At 41.6% G+C, this 19,467-nt stretch overlaps 1 protein-coding gene across 1 annotated transcript in view; it reads right to left on the reverse strand.

The window, feature by feature from the left end:
• Positions 1-10,270, reverse strand: part of Arhgef9 (Cdc42 guanine nucleotide exchange factor 9) — a 288,284-nt gene extending 278,014 nt beyond the window's left edge. The window contains exon 1 of the mRNA XM_042666913.1: positions 10,207-10,270. Within this exon, the coding sequence (XP_042522847.1) occupies positions 10,207-10,242 (36 nt within the window). The 5' untranslated portion in view covers positions 10,243-10,270. The remainder of the gene's footprint in view (positions 1-10,206) is intronic.
• Between the last annotated feature and the right edge of the window lie 9,197 nt (positions 10,271-19,467).

Below are 19,467 nucleotides of genomic sequence, written 5' to 3' on the forward strand. Positions count from 1 at the left end.
AGCTGTGGAGTGGGGCAATTGGGAGTTGAGATGGAGGTGACAGAAGGGATGAAGTGGAAAGTTAGAAGACCCTAGAATTTTGTACCATTCTCCCCAACACTTATTTGTCTCCATCCCCTACTTTCCATACTCTACTTACAGGAGTCAGACCTCAGGAATCTGATGAGACCTACTCTTCCAAGTCAAAAAAATAAGATGAAGCACCTGGCCTACAGAGCTGGGTGATGGACAGAACAGAAACCCCAATCACAAGGCCCAAGACTTCCCCATCAACTTTCTCTCTGCCTTCTCTTACAGGCCAAGAGGGCTACCAGACATCTTCTTCCTAGACCTGAAAAAAAAATATAAGTATAGCTTCACTTCCTGGTCAGATTATGTCAGAAGCCAGTACAGACTGGTAGGGAGCATCTAAGCACTTCCATGTTATAACTTCCATGTTATAACTTCCATATTATGACTTCCATGTTATTACCCTAAACCTTTCATTCCCTCCATCCTAACTGGCCAGCTTTCCTCTGAAACTGTCATTCAGTTTGTCCTAACCCCATTCCACCTCAAGCCTTGCCTCATTCTGTTTCTTAGGAATAAAAATGGGAGAAACAGGAAAGGCAAAAGTGCCTTGGCTTCTGGATTAGGACAGACAAAAACAGCAATGAAGGCTGTTTACTCATACAAAGCTTCAGAATTTTCTAAATCTGACAATTGGCACAACCCAGACCGGCAGTGGATATTTTGTTTTTGCCCTATAAACACCCTCTTAACCCGCAAACTCCTCCATCACTAGGACCAAAGAAAACAATGAATGCATATGGTGGTGCACGTTGGTAATCCCAGCTACAGGGAGGTATAAGGAAGAGGATCACAGTGGAAGGGTGATCTGAGGGCAAAAATGAAAGCAAAAGAGAGCTGGTTGTGTGGCCTAATGTGGTAAAGGACTTGCATAGCAAATGCCAAGGCCCTGAGTTCAGACTCAAATACCATCTAACAAAAAGGAATTGAGGTACCAGTTTCCCTACTTCAGGCTTCTATGATCTTGGTGTAATAGTATAACTTTCCAATTCATCTATATTTTTATAGCCAAGTACTTGACCTTTATAGGCTAGCATACAAAATGATAGGTATAGAATCACAGAGATAGTAAAAATCAGTTTGAGGGAGATAAGGAGGAAGGGAACAAATGGTTTATTGGAGGAAGCCTACTATTGGGCAACAAGAGATAGTCTAGGATAATGGTAATCTGATCATTGCCTCTGATGAGCTATTATGAATAATTTCTTTTTCATTCTAAGGGAGACCTTATGATAGCTCAAGAATAAAGAACCACTTAAGAACTTCATAGTTCTTTTCCTTTGAGAAAGTCTATGTCATTCACTGATTTTCATCCATCTTTCCTTTACTCATCTCTCTCTTCCTCCCTGTCCTATCCTCTGTATATATCCTCCTCTATTAACTGGATATTATAAGAACTGAAGAATAGATGGAAGAATTTTAATCTATTGATTCTATTCCTCTCCCTGCTCTTTTTTTGTGTGATGGTGGTCTGGCTTTTAGGTAGTTACTTGGAGATCAAAGTCTCATGGACTTTCCTGCCCAGGCTGTCTCTGAACTGCAGTCCTCAAATTGGAGCCTCCCAAGTAGCTAGGATTAGAGACGTGAGCCACTGGCTCTTTCTTTAAACCACAAAAGTCTCCTTTTAAAGAACTGAATAAGCTAGTTGAATATAGTCCTCAATAAGGTATTCTACAGCTCAGTCACATTTTACTTCACTATGCTCTTCTGTTAGGTTTCCTGGGACTTACTTGTGTTGGCAAAATGGAATAAGGAAATGGAAAAGACACTAATTTAGAATGATGCTTTGAAGGCTAGACTAGTTTGGTTTTAGGCAAACAGTTTACGCAAGGTCTGACAGCATATTCTCAGCTGTCCAGAAAGCCAAGCACGAGGTGAGATGAAAAGTATGCTTCTTCTAGAAGTGGAGCAAGTGGTAGACAACCATCTTCGAGCAAAAAAAGCTAGGGATAGTGCGCAGGCCCTGAGTTTAAGCCCCAGTACTGGTACTAAAGAGAAGAAAGAAGAAAAGAAAAAGAAATACAAGAAATGAGATACTTCACCTGCATTACACTCACAATGACTTTGCATAGAAATCAATCCATGAGTTCCATTCATTGCTCCCCTCCTTGCAGCTCTTTCTACATTACATTTCTCATATCACCGGAACAAGGAGAAAGCAGGTCTCTGAGCATCAAAACAGTCCTCCCCCCCAGGCTGCTCTACTGCTCCCCCATGTTTACCACACTCAGTATCCTGAAATCTTCAGATAAACTACAGATTTTGAAGGCACAAAGGAAAATTTGAGATAAACACAGGTGGCTCATGCCTGTAAACCTAGCTACTCAGGAGGCTGAGATCTGAGGATCATATTTCAAAGCCAGCCTGAGCAAGAAAGTCCAGGTGTCTCTTATCTCCAATTAACTACCAAAAAGCCAGAAGTAGAGAAGTGGCTCAAGTGGTAGGCTCTGAGTTCAAGCCCCATGCTTATTTTTCAATCTCAATTCATACAATTGTTAATTTTCTGAACACCTGATGTTTAAGAGGATAGAAAACATACACACACACACACACACACACACACACACACACACACATACACTCAGAGTACCTAAGTTGACAGTAATAATGAATTTACATGTGTGAGAGAGAATGAATTATGAGGGAGAAGAGAAGGAGGGGAGCAAGAGAGGAGAGAGAGCCAAAGTTTCAGAGAAGCATACATTTCCTCTGAAGTATGCTTGTTTTGAAGGAGGGAATGCTGGGAAAGCTGTGGACAGGATGGTATTTAATCTGAAATTTAATGAATGAACAAATGGCCATGAGGTAATGGACACAGAGAAGAATGTTTTCAGTAGAAAGCCCAAGAAAAAATTAGGAGGAAAACTGTGGTATGCATATGAGGAATAATAAGTTCTAAATTTGGCTGGTACATAGGAGTTTAAACTAGAGTAGGAATACAAAAATTGATGTGAGTTAGAGTTAGGCTTAAGAATAGAAAAATTGATGTGAGTTAGAGTTAGGCTTAAGAATAGAGACTGAACTTTATTCTGTAAGTAATGTGGAACTACTGAAGGCCTTTGAGCAGAGGAGTGACACCATTTCAGGCTATTTTTGTTGTTGTTGTTTTCTTTTGTGCCAGTACCAAGGCTTGAACTCAGGGCCTCACATTGCTCAGCTTGTTTGCTTACAGCTGATTACCTCTTGAGCCACACCTCCCATCTGGAATATTGCGATTAACTGGAAATTAACTGCCCTGACTGACTTAAAATCATGATCCTCAGGTGTCAGCTTCCTGAGTAGCTTAGATTACAGATGCAAGCCACCTGCACCTGGCCATCATATTTGTTATTAAATGATTAGTCGTTATCTAGGTGAGAAATAATGACAGTCCAAGTAGAAGATGGAGGGAATAGAAAAAGGGCAATATTAAGAGATTTCAATAAGCAATCATAATATTATGGAAAAATCTGCATGAGTCCTATGTCACCACCGTGCAGATATTTACAAAACAAAGAGTTCATACAGGTTCATAGGAAAAACACAAACAAGGCACAAAGAATATGAAGAGACCATTTACAGAAAAAGATATAAATTACCAATAAGCATGTTTTCATGTTTGATCTCCATAATAATAAGGAAATATAAATGACTAAAACTGTAATATTTCACTCATAACATTTATACAAATTAAAATATGGGTTAATTAATGTATAAGGAAATGAATATGTAGATATATGATAAAACAAAGTTGAATGCTGATGATAGAATCTAAGTAGTAGGTATATAGGTATATACCATACAATTCCTTGAAGTATTCTGTGTCAAAAATGCCCATAATAGCCGGGCACTGATGGCCTATGCCTGTCATCCTAGCTATTCAGAAGTCTGAGATCTGAGGGTTACAGTTTGAAGCCAGCCTGGGCAGAAAAGTCCTTGTGAGACTCATCTCCAATTAACCACTCAAAAACCGGAAGTGGCATTGTGGCTCAAAGTGGTACAGCACTAGCCTTGAGCTCAGGGACAGTGCCTAGGCCCTGACTTCAAGCCCCATGACCACAAAAAATGCCCATAACAAAAACAGAAGGTTGCTAGGAGCCTGTGGTTCATGCCCGCCATCCTAGCTACTCATGGGGCTGAGAGCTGAGGACTGAGATTCAAAGCCAGCCCAGGCAGGAAAAATTGTGAGACTCCTATCTCCAATTAACCACCATAAAGCCAAAAGTGGAGCTGTGGCTAAAGTGGTAGGACACCAGCCTTAAACACAAAAGCTAAAGTAGAGCAAAAGACCTTGAGATCAAGCTCCAGTCCTGGCATATAAAAAGGAAGGTGAGAAGAAGGATGAATTTTAATGTAACTCATTTGACACTCAACTCCATTCTTGGATCTTACCTTTCAGAAATAGAATGCCACATGTTCATAGATAATACCAATGAGTTACTCTGAAGCCTCATATGTTGGCCAGAAGAACCTTAAACTGACCATCAAGAACAGCTTAAATATATTATGGTGTACTCATATTACTATATATCAGGAAGCTATCTTAAAATACAAAGTATTCTAATATATTGGTATAAAAAGCCTTTCAAAATACATTGTGAAATTTAAAAAATGCAAATTGTAGAATCAAATGTAAAGTGTATTTAAATTTTAAAACAAATTATTAAGAACATAAATATGTAGATATTTTTAGACACATAAAGAGAAAAAGACTTAGAAAACTGTGAACTGGGAGCTAGAAAAGTGGCTCGGTGGTAGAGTGCCTGCCTTGCATGCATGAGGCCCTGGGTTCAATTCCTCAGCACCACATAAGCAAAAAGCCAGAAGTGGCGCTGTGGCTCAAGTGGTAGAGCACTAGCCTTGACTGAAGAGCTGAGGGACAGCGCCCAGGCCCAGAGTTCAGGTCCCACGACCGAGCAAAAAGAAAAAGAAAAAAGAAAACTGTGAACTGTGGTTGTCTCCAAGGAAATTAAGTGGAAATAGGTATAAGAATAAGAAACATTCTGTGTACTTTTGTATCATTCAGAGTATTTGCCACAGAATTATCTATTATTTCTTTTCCCAAATGTTTTAGTATATGTTATTCACTCATTTATCTGTCCTTTATTAATTTCTCTTTTCACCAATCTATCTCATTTTTATGCATTTCAAAGATAGTGATATTTTTTCTTATTTTTAAAAAAGAGAAAAATAAGACAATTACTATTAACTATAAAGGCTTAGCAGCTAAAGAAATAGGTGGAGGGTCAGTTTCAATGAAGAAAATAAGAAAATGTCTTTGAATTCACTTGCTAGACATAGGAGATAGAACACAGGAGCTTTCACCTACAGGTAGACAGAGAAGAAAAAGCCCAATGTGTCATATGTTCTAGGAAGAGCAATGATCACAAAATCTGAAGAGAAGTGTTGGTGGAAGATAGAAAAGAAGGGGAGAAGGAAAGGTGTTGGATAAAGGAAATAGGCAAAGAATTCACCTCATCGACATTCTTATAGACCTTCCCCTAACATGGACAGGAGGCCTGGGAAATCACTTTCCAAAGGCAACACTATCTAGCAACACAGAGCCTTGTTCCAAAACCTACAAAATGGGGACTTCTGGTGTCTTCCCTCTCCACCTACTTTCAGTCTCACAGTATAAAGGTGTGTGTGTGTGTGTGTGTGTGTGTGTGTGTGTGTGTGTGTGTGTGTGTGTGTGTGTGTGTGTGTGTGTGTGTGTGTGTGTACACCTGGGGCTTGAACTCAGGGCCTAGATGCTACTGCTGTCCCTTAACTTTTCCACTCAGGGCTGGTGCAATACCACTTCAGCCATAGCTTCACTTGTTGCTTTTTGCTGGCTCATAATAATATTAAGTGAAGGAAGCCAGACCCAAAGAAACATAGGCTCCATAGTTTCCCTTATTTGTAATAATTAGTATATGCCTAGGATAGTCCTAGCAAAGGATCACAATCGCTCAATAGCTATGTAGATATGACCATATTAAATAATGCTAATTAAAATGAACTCCAAGATATGGAAACAAGAGTTTTTTTAAATGTACTATGTGAAGTTATTTCTTTTTTTCTTTCATTTTTTTCCTTTGGTTTATGTCATTTTATATATATATATATATATATATATATATATATATATATATGTATATGTCTGATTTGGGGAAGGGAAGTGGAATTACAAAATGGTGAGACAAAGGACAAAGGGTGAACCAATGCAACAGCAACACTCACAAGACACTATGTTGGAAATGAACTTTACAACTTATAGGGGAGGGGAAGGGGGAAGGAAAGTGGGAGAAAAAGAGGGGGGAGTAACAATGTTCGACAAGAAATGTAACTGTTACCTTACTAGTGAAACTGTAACCCCTCTGTACATCACTTTTACAATAAAATTAATTTAAATTAAAAAACCACCTAATTTGTCAGTAGGTTGCTATTTTTAAAAGTCTCACAGACTTTCCTGCACCAGCTGGCTTTGATCCAAGATGCTTAGCTATCAGCCTCCTGAATAGATAGAATTATAGAACTGAGCTACAGGTGCCCAGCATGGATCCACTCTTCACATCACTGGTGGTATCAACTTCTTTCTAAATGGGGTTAATCATTAAGCCAAGTCACACGATCCAAAAGAAGGCTTTCCCTTTCTCTTCTCTTCACAAATCTCCAGCTATACTCTCTGGCCCATCAGTCTAAGTCTGGCAATGAGGATGACAATCCATTGGCCATGTCCTTTACCATTTATCAGCCAACAAGGCCAGCCACCCTGGTTCTCAGGAAAAGGGTCTGGACCCATGGACAATTCTCTGGCAGCTATCAAGCATAACCACTACAACCTATCATGTTTCTTCTCATTCATAGCTAGGGTCAGTGTATCATCAGCAGGCCATTTGCTCAAGTTCCCTAAGAGTGACAGACTGCTATTACTTGGATATTTGAGCAGAATGGAAATTAGGTAACGCATAGTTCATACAGGAAGCTCTATCCAGAGTCATGACCACATGTTCACAGGAATTTCCCAGTTCACAAACCATACTGGCTGCTGTTGTCTTTCAAGGAATAAGACCAGAGTATATGGACCTGATGTTCAAGGGCTCCCTTTGCAACCTCAAACTCTTATTTCTCCTCTTTGTTCATCAGTCACACTAGCCATTATCTGTCCTCTGCATATCTGACACCTCTTTGACTCCATGAAGGCATACAAACTATGCACTTGCCCAGGAAAGCTCTACCCCACTCTATGCTGTCCAGCAATATGGACATGTCACCATTAGCTCAGGGCCCACTACAAGTGTTTCCTGAGACTCGAGACTCAAACCAGAAATACTCATTTAACACCAGGTGGCTTTAAAGCCGAAAACCTCAGGAAGTAGACTGAATAGCCCTAGGTGGCATGCAAGATTAGAACCTATAGCTCCCAAGCTTCTAGCCTGGCATATTTTTAACGATTTCATACCTATGGGACTTTGTCTTTCTGCCTTGTAATGTGGTTATTACATCCAATTTTCCCACAATAGACTTAAAGTCCTCTAAGGGCAGATGCCCATTTTCTCTCTCTGTCCTCCTATCTAAGTGCTCGGCACAATGCACCACACCAGCAAATGCTCCATATTTTTGTGCTACAGGCCAAGTTACCTTGGCAGTGACCAGAAAGCAATGTAGCTACCATAACAAAATACAAGCAACATAAAGGGTCCTTAAATTTTTACCCTCCAGGACCTTGGCTATTCCAAACCATTCTAGCCATTGAAAGCCTTTCTAAATTGTCTGGACATTGTAGCCAATGAAAGAAGGTAGCAAAATTTCTGTTCTCTTGCAGTGGCCCTTTTTAAAGACATTATGGAGCTCTGATTGCACAACTTTTCCAAAAATGAGTGTGCAAGACATCCAGGTCTAGTTTGTTATATTTGCTGATTCAGAGGGATCTTTTGAGATAGTTTAATACAGTCCAGTTCTATGCCACTTCATACGGAGAAATTGAAGCTCAGAGGGAGGCAAAGTCTTCCCTAAGGCCACAAAACTAGTAAATGATAGAATTCTCAATCTTGTTTGTGAGTCTTAATTAATTAGTTAGTTAGTTAATTATACTACTGAGGCTTGAACTCAGGGCTTGGGTTCTGTCCTTTAGCTTTTTTGCTTGTGGCTGATACTCTACCACTTGAGCTACAGTTCCATTTCTGACTTTTGAGTAGTTAACGAGATAATGTGCCTCATGAGCTTTCCTGCCCAGTTTGGCTTCAAACCCCAAATCTCAGATCTCACTCTCCAGAATAGCTAGGAGTACAGGCATTAGCTACTGGCACCCAGTAGCAAGTCTCTTTTTATTACACTAAATCAACAAGTGATTGACACCAAAACCATCTGAATCTCATATAAGGAATAGCTGCAGTTTAGATGAGGAATATGTCCTTGCTCACGATGGGGAACTTATTTTTCTGTCTAAACATCCTGTTCTTGATTATCACACACAAGCACACACACATTCATATACAAACACACACACACACACACACACACACACACACACACACACACACACACATCCTCTTCATATCAAGGGAAGGTGCCTCCAGCTGCCCACACCAAACCAACCTGGACTTTCAAAAGGTCATCTATCCCTCTAAGTGTCCAGGTGAACAATTTTCTTGGGGTTATATGTACATTTCTAGCCAACCTGGCAAAGTGTAACCATTTCTTGCCCAGCCTAAGCCTTAGGTGCAACCATCTCTTGCCAAGTTTTATCCTTAAACACAGTAAGTGGGGAATCATGGAATGCATCCAAGGAGGTGTCTAAAGATCTCCAGTGTGTCAGGTTATTTCTGTCTTATAAAAGGGATCCATGTGGGGCTGGGAAGGTGGCTCGGTGGTAGAGTGCTTGCCTCGCATGCATGAGGCCCTGGGTTTGATTCCTCAGCACCACATAAACAGAAAAGGCCAGAAGTGGCACTGTGGCTCAAGTGTTACTGTGGCTCAAGTGTTAGAGTGCTGGCCTTGAGCTGAAGAGCTCAGGGACAGCACCCAGGCCCAGAGTTCAAGCCTGGCGACTGCCAAAAAAAAAAGGGGGGGGGGAAATCCATGTAACTTTAATATAGGATTATGAATGCTCAGTGTTTGAAAAGGCCTAGTAGTGACATATTACATATCTTCACATTAGGTCCAAATATCTCCAAAAATATTACGAGTCAGGTGGTTCTCTTAACCTCTTTTTTTGTTTAAAGGCCTCTAGTGACCCACACCTCATGACTTCCCTGCCTTTTCATTTTATCATTGAACAGATGGAACTCATGGTACTCATTCAGTGGGATAATTTATGCAAATTACTCAGTAAAATGCCTAACACAGTAAAAAGCATTCTTCTCTCCCTTTCAGAAAAGGGCTTTATCATAGTAAATTTAAGTCTGACTCCACTTAGCATCCACCTTGTTAAATCCTGACCCAGGCTGATTCTCCTTTCTGGGACAACACAAAACAAACAGAATCTATCGTCGTTGACAACTTTGCATATATTTGAACAGAGTTACTCCGCCCCTTTCCCGTCTCAGCCTAATAAAGTGCAGGCTCTCTACAGCCAGGTTTCAAACGTCTTCCGGCATATAGTCAGTTTATGGTTGGCACTACTTTCCACAAAATCATGACTTTTCTACTGGAAGCTACCACTTGGTAACTGTCTCGGGGGTTAGGACAACAAATGTGCATATACGATGTGGGCCTCAGTCTTATATTGCATGCTGAGCTCAATACCTTGACGTGATTGTTAAAGAGTTCAATACGTGAGGTCTGGGTCCTCAGCGGAACCAAAAGCTTTCCACTGCCCCAAACAGCTTTCCTTCTCTGGCCCTCAACTGTGCTACCTCCTTCCTCTTCCTCTATTCTTCCTTTCCCAGTCTCATCACTACAGGAGAACGCTTCCAGAATGGCTAAAGTTTCCTAAAATAGGTAAAGTTCTTAAATCCATAAACTGACTTGGCAGGCGACACAACTTGGCTCTTAGATCATGAGTCTTGGCAGGTTGGCACCCTGCGCAGCTCCTCATCCTACCCTGGCGTGTCCGGCCATCCCTAGGAAGGTCCGGGAGTCTCTCAGCCACAGTCTAGGAGCTGGTGGCCAAATTGGGTGGTTCCCCTAGCGGCGCAGTTACTAAATCAGTGGGGAACAGGTAGCAGGAGTTACCTTGCTGGCTTCGAGGACCAAGTACCAATGCTTCATCGGCTGGACCGCGAGTGGGTGGGTCCACCCCGCACCTCCGCTGCGCTCGCTCGCGGGACTGCACTGTGCCACGCGGCCACGAAAGTCGTGGGCCGTGAGTCAACCGGCAGTCCCGTATCCTGTGTAGCCCAGAGGTGGACAGACCCACAGAATACTGGCTAGATGGCTGGCTGACGCGGTTGCAGCTTCATTGGGAGTGTCATTGCAGCGGAGCGCCGCTGTCCTCAGTCTCACCAGCCCTAGCTCGCAAGAGAGTCGCCGCCGCCTGGGTCGGGAGGTTTCCGTCGTCCCTGTTCTTGCAGCGCCTTGAGGCGGGGTCCAGGGTGGGGGGGTCTGTCGCCTCCCACGCCGATTATGGGCGCGCCTGGAAGTGCGGGCGGAGGTGCACCCGGCGCCAACTAGGGACAGAGGAGGCCTTCGTCCCACTGAGCCGCTTCTGGCCGCTGCTCCTCGCCAGGGACTGTCCGTCGGGGCGGCTGGCTATACGGGTCACAATTGGCGGAAGATGGAGCCACCGAGGCGAACGAAAGGGGGAGGGGCCCCAACTCTGAAGTTCGGGTTGGAACTCCAGCGGGCCAAAAGGAGGTTGGCTAGAGGCCAACGCACGTTCCCTCCACCGATCGATTCCCCGGAGGCTACCTCTCTGCTTCGTGGAAGGTGGAGACGGGGATCCTGAGGCAGGGGAGCCCCATCCAGAGCGCCCACGAAGCCTCTTGCTGAAGGCTGCCCCCAGCTGCTTACTCGGGTCGCTCTGTCTCGCTTGGTTGGCCAAGCTCTGACTTGTAACCCAAACATTTCATCAGCCTAATTGCTTCGAGCTCCTGATGGCCGAAAGCCGGGATGGCAAGTAAAAGGGGTCCGCCCCTTTGCAGGCTACGCTGAGAAGCTACGCTACCTGCACCCCCCACCCCCAGTCTCTGGAGCGCCCACAATAAGCGACACACCGCCTTGCCTGCGGGGCGGGGCGGGGGGGGGGGAGGGGAAGGGGAAAGTTACGAGGGTGCGACTGATTGCCAACAATCCTTTTCCTGGATCCATACAATCCATTCGTCTTAGTTTCCCAGCAATTGCGACACTCCTCCCCCCAGAGAGTGGAAGAAGGTAGATGCTTCCTTGTTAATCACTGGGCACATTTTTGTGGCACCCTTCTTACTGCTGCAGGCATATAATTCCAATCCACAAGCCTAATAAAAGACCAGTTGGGGTACAGTGGGCTCAGGAAGTTGAATGATGCTTTCCTAGCCCCTTGCCAAGAAGGTACTACTAGAACTAAGAAAGTCTATCAGCTGATTGGGGAAGGGACCCAGAACCCTAAATAGTACTACCACTGGCTTCAGAATTTTCCAAGAAGGTTTAATGGGCACATCCCAATTTTTAAATAAGAGATTAGGCTGATCAACTTGGGAATTATTCTGATAAACCTGTATAATATATGGACACGGTATACTAATCTCTTCACTCCAAAAATATCACTGTGCACTCACTTTCCTGGTAAGTCTTCCTCAGAATTCTACTTGAAGACAGTAAAGTAACCATCCGTAACATATGCATTGTCCTGAACAAGTTTATCCTGTCAAGTTGCCAAGGAGATTTCAGCTAGGACTTGGCTTGACTTGCAGGATAGCCCTGTCAGCCTCATAGGGAAGCCAGACCTGGGGCGTCCCTCATACTTCACTTCACCTTCGTCTTTCCCACCATTCACTAATCCAGCTCCCACTCTTCCTGCCATGTAACATTTAATAATCAGAGATTTTTAAGAGAACCTACTCACCTTAAAACTGGGAGAACTTCGAACACATCACTTCACCAGTGTTGGAGTCTCAGTACTCCTTAGATACAAAATGGCCATAATAAAATCTTGTTGGGCACAAATAGTTCATGCCTATAATCCTAGCTACTTAAGAGGCTGAGATTTGAGGGTCAAGGTTCCAACAGGAAAGTCGGTGAGATTTTCATCCCAAACCAGCCATCAAAAATAGCCAACACATAACATACCTTTTGTGGTAGGCAAAGTTGTAGAGCACTAGCCTTGAGTGGAAAAAAGAAAAGGACAGTGCCCAGGATTTGAGTTCAAGCTAGCACAAAACATAAACAACAACAAAACAGCAACAACAAAAATAAAACCTTTCAGTACCTTATTTCAGAAAGGATTCACTACAGTGATCTGTGCCTGGGCCCTAATAAGAACTCTATAAATTTTTGTTTCTCTTCCCCTCCCAAAATACAAGAAAGAAAGATGCTCTACTATCACATATGTCTCAGTATATTTGCTGGAGGCAAAGCTAGTCTAGCTAACTAGACCATGAAGAGCATGCCTCCAGATTTACAAACTCCTTCACTCTTTCCACAAGACATGAATTGGTGAGTTTACACAATGTATTTTGTAATTCTTCATTGCAATAATAGCAATAAGGTCTCTGCTGAGTAACAACTTCAGCAATGAGGAAGAAGAGATAAAGATGGATGTAGTGGGATTAAGACCTTTCTGAGTGCTGGGTGTTGGTGCCTCATGCCTGGAATCCTAGCTTACTCAGGAAGCTGAGATGTGAAGATTGAAGCTCAAAGCCAGCCCCTGTAGATAATTCAGTGGTGAGAGTCTTATCTCTTATTTTATCTTATTCCAGCAAAAAGCTGGAAGTAGAGATGTGGCTTAAGTGGTAGAGACCCAGACTTTAGCAAAAATAAAACAGAAACAACAAAAAAAACAACCTCACACCTTTCTGAGAGAGATATTTCTAGACTCTAAATGGAAGGTAATTCCTGAAGCCTGGTGACAAGAGATTGTCTTATCTATCTGCCTGCCTTCTAGCAGGCCCTCAGCCTGTTTACTCTTGTGTTCCAAGCTTCCCTAAAACAAAAAAGGGCAGGTATTCAAAAAGTAAATAAATAGCTATCCACCAGTGGCTCAAGCCTGTAATCATAGCTCCTCAGGAGACTGAGATCTGAGGGTGATAGTTCAAAACCAGCCCAGGCAGGACAATCCATAAAAGTCTTATCTCTAATTAACCACCAGAAAACCAGAAGTGGTCTTGTGGCTCAAAGTGGTAGAGCAAGTGCTCTACCTTTTTTTTTTAACCTTTTTTTTTTTTTTGCCTTGAGCATAAAAGCTCTGGGACAGCACCCAGGCCCTGAGATCAAGCCCCATGACTGACAATAAATAAATAAATAAATAAATAAATAAATAAATAAATATTCAATGAGCACTTACATCAGAAAACATCCTGTCTTTGTCCCACGTGAGACACAGAGGTGAAAAAGGCCCAGACTTACTCACACAAAATGCTTGTCTATCCAAGGTGATAAAGTAAATAACCAAATACCAGATCTTTCACCTAATATCTTCTGTCTCTCATTGACTTAAAGACTATAGAAATTGGCTGAGGACTGGTGGCTTGTGCTTGTAATTCTAGCTACTAGCACACATACATACACAACATACCTTTTGTGGTAGGCTGAGGAGTGACTCCCCAAAAGATATGCACATTCTAATCCCCAGGACCTGTGAGTACATTTCCTTACTTGTCAAATGACTCTGTAGCTGTACTTAAATTGAAACATTATTAGGTAAGGAAATTATCCTGGAATATCCAGATAGGCCCTAAATGCAATAATATGTAGCCTTCCTCCCAAGAAAAAAATCAAAGGAATATTGTACAAATGCAATGGAAAAGGTGATGGAAATATGAAACTGAGAGAGATTTGGAGATGTTGGTCTTGAAGATGGGACTAAAGAGGCTACCAGCTAAGGAATGACAATTGTCACCAGAAGACACAAGAGGAAAGAAGTGGGTTCTTTCCTACAGATTCCACAGGAACTGCCCTGCCATTACTTTGATTTTATCCACATAAGACTAGTTTTAGATTTCTTACATCCAGAACTATAAAGGAACAAATCTGTAGTGTTCTAAGTCATTAACTTTGTAATCATTTGTTACAGCAAAGTAAGTGTGCACTTCTATTGCATCATCTAGTTTGTTCTCTGTATCTTTGCTTCAATTCCCTATCACATGACCAGAAAAGAGCCCTTATAATGGTGATATCCAATAAATGTCTACCTACTGAACAGCAAACTAACTTAAAAGAGGAGTTATTGACATTGTTAATCAGCAAAGTGGTCATAGGGATAGTGAGGGGAGTGAGTGCTTAATTGTAACCCATGCCTATTGTTGATAGACCTTCATAGTATGCTTTGTTTTGATGGCATTTTTCTTCTATACAAAAAAAAATAATTGCACAATTTCTAAACCTCATAAAGAATGTTAATTAGTTTGCATGGTATACCAAAGAAGTTCTAAATTAGGTATCATGGTATACCAATGAAAGAATTTAGGGGCTTAGGTTTTAAATCCCAGCTCAGCTGCTGTTACTCTGCATATGTACTCGAACTTCAATTTCTCCATCTATGAAGAAATCTTGAGACCATGAAAATTTCTTTTTAGCATTGTTCTTCAATAGATCTAAGTATACCATATATTTTGTCACTGTCCCCATTTCTTTTACTTTTACACTATTGGGGGGGGCTGGATGAATAATGGTGAAGGTATTAGCAGACACACAAAAGAAACTAAAGCAATAATGACACTGGGAATAGATCATCAGAACACAGAGATGTGTATTTCTATATTTCTACACCCACCTTGACTATTCCAACCTCACCCTATATAAAGTACTTTACATAACACAAATCCTAAAAGAAAAATACCAATATTAGATTTCCTAAATCACAACCCTATACTTATATGTGTACTAGTGGGGAAAAAAATCTACAATTGTTTTTGCATTGCTTGCTAGCATCAGCAGCTCATGCATGTAATCCTAGTTCTTCAGGAGGCTGAGATCTGAGGATTGTGGTTCACAGCCAGACCATGATAATAACAAAGAAGCCAGAAGTGCAGCTATGGCTGAGGTGGTAGAGTGCCAGCGTTGAGGGGAAAAAGCTAAGGGATACTATGCAATCCCCAAGTTCAAGCACCAGTTGCAGCACAAATTAAATAGTCTTAAATCCATAGCATAGCATTTGATGCTTCCTATGATCTCCATCTACAAATACTAGATTCTTGACAGTCACTAAATTAATACATAAAATGAGCCCCAAACTTTTCTCTCTCTCTCTCTCTCTTTTATTTTTTTTTGTCAGTCGTGGGGCTTGAACTCTGGGCTTGGGTGCTGTCCCTGTGCTCTTCAGCTCAAGGCCAGCGCTCTACCGCTTGAGCCACAGCACCACTTCTGGTTTTCTAGTGTTTTATTGGAGATAAGAGTCTCACAGATTTTCCTGCTCGAGCTGGCTTTGAACTGCGACCCTCAGATCTCAGCCTCCTGAGTAGCTAGGATTACAGGCGTGAGCCACCGGCGCCCAGCTCCAACCTTTTCATACCTAAAAGTATCTCATAAACAGTATTGTCATTCCTCCCAAGATTCCATTCTTGGGTTCATAGAAATGTTATTTGTAGTAACAGAAAAGCAGAAACAAATGAAATGTCCATCAATTGATGACTGAATAAAAATTATAAAAGTATCTATTCAATGGAATAATATAGCCATAAAAAGGAAAGAAGCCAGGCGCTGGTGCCTCACGCCTGTAATCCTAGCTACTCAGGAGGCTGAGATCTGAGGATCATGGTTTAAAGCCAGCCCGGGCAGGAAAGTCCATGAGACTCTTATCTCCAATAAACCACTAGAAAACCAGAAGTGGCACTGTGACTCAAGCAGTAGAGTGCTTGCCTTGAGCTGAAGAGCTGAGGGACAGCTCCCAAGCCCAGAGTTCAAGCTCCATGACCCACCAAAAAAAAAAAAAAAAAAAAAGAAATCTCAGTATATGCTACAAAAAATATACCAGATGAAGCTGAAAAACATTACAGTACAAGAAAGAAGCCAGAAACATAAAACCACATATTTCATGATTACCTTTATATGAAATGTCCAGAAAGGGCAAGTTGATCAAAATAAGGATATGATTAATAGTTGCTTGGGTCTAGAGAGGGAGAGGGATGAAAACTGACAGCTGCTGGGCACCAGTGGCTCACATCTGTAATCCTAGCTACTCAGGAGGCTGAGATGTGATGATCATTTTTCAAAGCCAGCCTGGGCAGACAAAACTGAGAGATTCCAATTACCAACAAAAAAACAGAAGTGAAAGTGAGGCCCAAAAGGTGTAGTGACATCTTTGTTTTTTCTGTCAGTTGTGGGGCTTGAACTCTGGGCCTGGGCACTGTCCCTGAGCTCTTCAGCTCAAGGCTAGCACTCTACCATTTGAGCTATAGCACCACTTCCGGTTTTCTGATGGTTTATTGGAGATAAGAGTCTCATGGACTTTCCTGCCTGGGCTGGCTTTGAACCATGATCCTCAGATCTCAGCCTCCTGAATAGCTAGAATTACAGGCATGAGCCACTGGCACCCGGCTTTGTAGTGACATCTTTGAACAGAAAAGCCAAGCAAGAGCAAGAGACCCTAAGTTCAAGCCCCAGTATTGGCACACACACAAAAAAATGAAAATGAAAAAAAGAGTTACTGTTAATGAGTTTTGAGTATATTTGGAGGATGATGAAAATGTCTTGAAAGTAGATAATAGTGATCATTGCACAGCTCCAAATAGAGTAAATCATATTGAATTACATACTTTAAAGAGGCAAATTGATTATGTATGAAGTCTATCATCTCAATAAAGACTTCTTTAAAAAATTTAAAGTGCCTTATGTCAAACTAGTTGACCATAGAGGACCAGATTCCAAAAATGATATTCATTTTATTAGCAATTCTTATAGTTGAATTTCTTTTTGGCCTGGCCCAGTGTTTTCACAACTTAAGCCTAAACTGCTTAAGACCACTTAGATAATAGAATTCTTATAGCTTGGCCAAATGTTGCTCCACAAGCTCTCAGCTCCTAGTTTTTTTGGAAGTAGACTGAGGGGTACTAATGTTATAAAAAGAAACATAATGCCTCTTCTGGCCTTACCTTATCACAAGAAAAGCAGGCCTATGACTCAGGCTGATACTAGCCAGTATCCTATGTCTAATAACCGGATTCATACTTAAACTCTCATTTTCCTAAACAGCTGCCTGTTCTGTCTGGCAGAAGCTCCAGCTATTTCTCCTCATTCATTCATCACTTGATGTAGGGTAATGTTTGAAAGATATGTTGCACCCTGCAATACACTGTAGGTAAGTTCTATACTACAGTGTGTCTGTAGTGGGCTGATAGGGGTATAGGATTAATAGAAAGAAGAATTCTACAGTAAGAAGAAAAGAATTCCTTGTCAGTCAGATCTCACTGACTGCCGTCTGTATGATCTCCACTGAAGGAGGAAGAGGAAGAGAAGGGGGCAAATTCACCATTTTATGGAAGAGAAACTACAGTAGCCAGAGATCTTTGAACTGAACTCTATTCCTCAGCCAAGTCATGCACTGAATATAAGTACCTACCAAATACCTTTGATAATACTTACCAATATGTCCCATCCAGGGGCCACTGTCCCCTCCCTGACCCTAAGAAGAACCTAAGAATTGTCACCTGGTGTGCCAATAATACATTAGTTACCTGAGGAATAGATCTCTACTTTCCCTTCCAGCCTGACCCTTACTGAAGGAGATGCATGATATATTGGGACTTCCTAGTTAACCACAATTGGTTAGCAGCCCCTACTCATACGACTCCTGACTCCAACTCTACCTTTTGTACTTAGACACATTTACTTAGGAAGTCATTTACTATGGAAGCCTCCTTCATATAGCTGTATAGAAAACTAGTTGATTTCAACATCTAAAAAGATATTTTTGTATATTAACAAATTTGGCCAGGGAGTATGGAGAATTGAGGTCAATCTTGACTGTTACTGAATAGTAATGTTTGGAAAAATCAATTTCCCTTCTCTAGGTCACTGACATATAGGCAATTGCCTCTAGAGATGTGTAACTTGATCCCAGAGAGGAAATACTTGTTCAGATGAGAGATAGAATAACAGCAAATAAGGATGCAAGTGAAAGTTATTCTAAAGATTCTAGAGACTGGGAGCTGGGAAAGTGGCTCAGCGATAAGCGCTTGCCTTGCATGCATGAGGTGCAGGGTTCGATTCCTCAGCACCACATAAGCAAAAAGAAAAAAGCCAGAAGTGGTGCTGTGGCTCAAGTGGTAGAGTGCTAGCCTTGAGCTAAAGAGCTGAGGGACAGTGTCCAGGGCCAGAGTTCAAGCCCTAAAACTGGCACAAAATTTTTAAAAGATGCAATTTAGTCCTGAAGTCTAGAAGCTTCCATGCTTTTGAATTAGCCAATAAAAACAAATTCCTTAACTGAACAGACTTCTGTCTAAGGAATTGGTATGTAACCATTGTTTAATGAAAGCATAACAATTTTCATACTAACACTATGGCAAAGATCTTGAGGATATTACCAGGAAGAATATTGTAGGATTTTACAACTTAATGAGTAATTGACACTGTGATTTGGGTTTTCTCAGGGAGGATCTAGAATAGGGGACTATGATTTTTCTGGAGTGGCAAGTTGAAGCTTTGTGGATATATGATAATGTACACTTCCACTATGGTAGACCACCCAAATATTGTACATGACACTTCTTTAGATCCCTAAGTTCAAACTAAAACAAATTTGAGATTTACAGTAATACATTATGATGATGCTGGAGATATGTTGTAAGATCTGTTAGGTAATCTTATTGTTATACAAAAGTAGATGGTATGTATGTATGCATACACACACACACACACACACACACACACACACACACACACACACATGCTCATTTGATGTAAACTGAGTTGAAATGTAACTGTTATCTCATGCCTATAACTCTAGCTACTCAGGAGACTAAGATCTGAGGATCACAGTTCTAAGCCAGCTTGGGCAAGAAAGTCCATGCAACTCTAATCTCCAATAACCAGCAAAAAAACAAAAGTAGAACTATGGTTCAAGTGGTAATGTGCCAGCCTTGAGTGAAAAAGCTAAGGGACAGAGCGCCAAGGCCTTGAATTCAAACCCCAGTATCAATACAAGAAAGAGAGAGAGAGAGAGAGAGAGAGAGAGAGAGAGAGAGAGAGAGAGAGAGAGAGAGAGAGGGAGGGAGGTGATACATTTGAAATGTATGCTGTTACTAGTGTAATATAGCATACTATTTCACAGTAATTTTAGGTAGGAGCACACTAAAATAATGATTAAGTGCAGAAACCAGTACCAAAGGTGTACATTAGATATGGTACAGTATTGTATATATTATA

Source organism: Dipodomys spectabilis, unplaced genomic scaffold (assembly GCF_019054845.1).
Source record: "Dipodomys spectabilis isolate Male_0828 unplaced genomic scaffold, ASM1905484v1 ptg000370l, whole genome shotgun sequence".
Lineage (NCBI taxonomy): Eukaryota > Metazoa > Chordata > Mammalia > Rodentia > Heteromyidae > Dipodomys > Dipodomys spectabilis.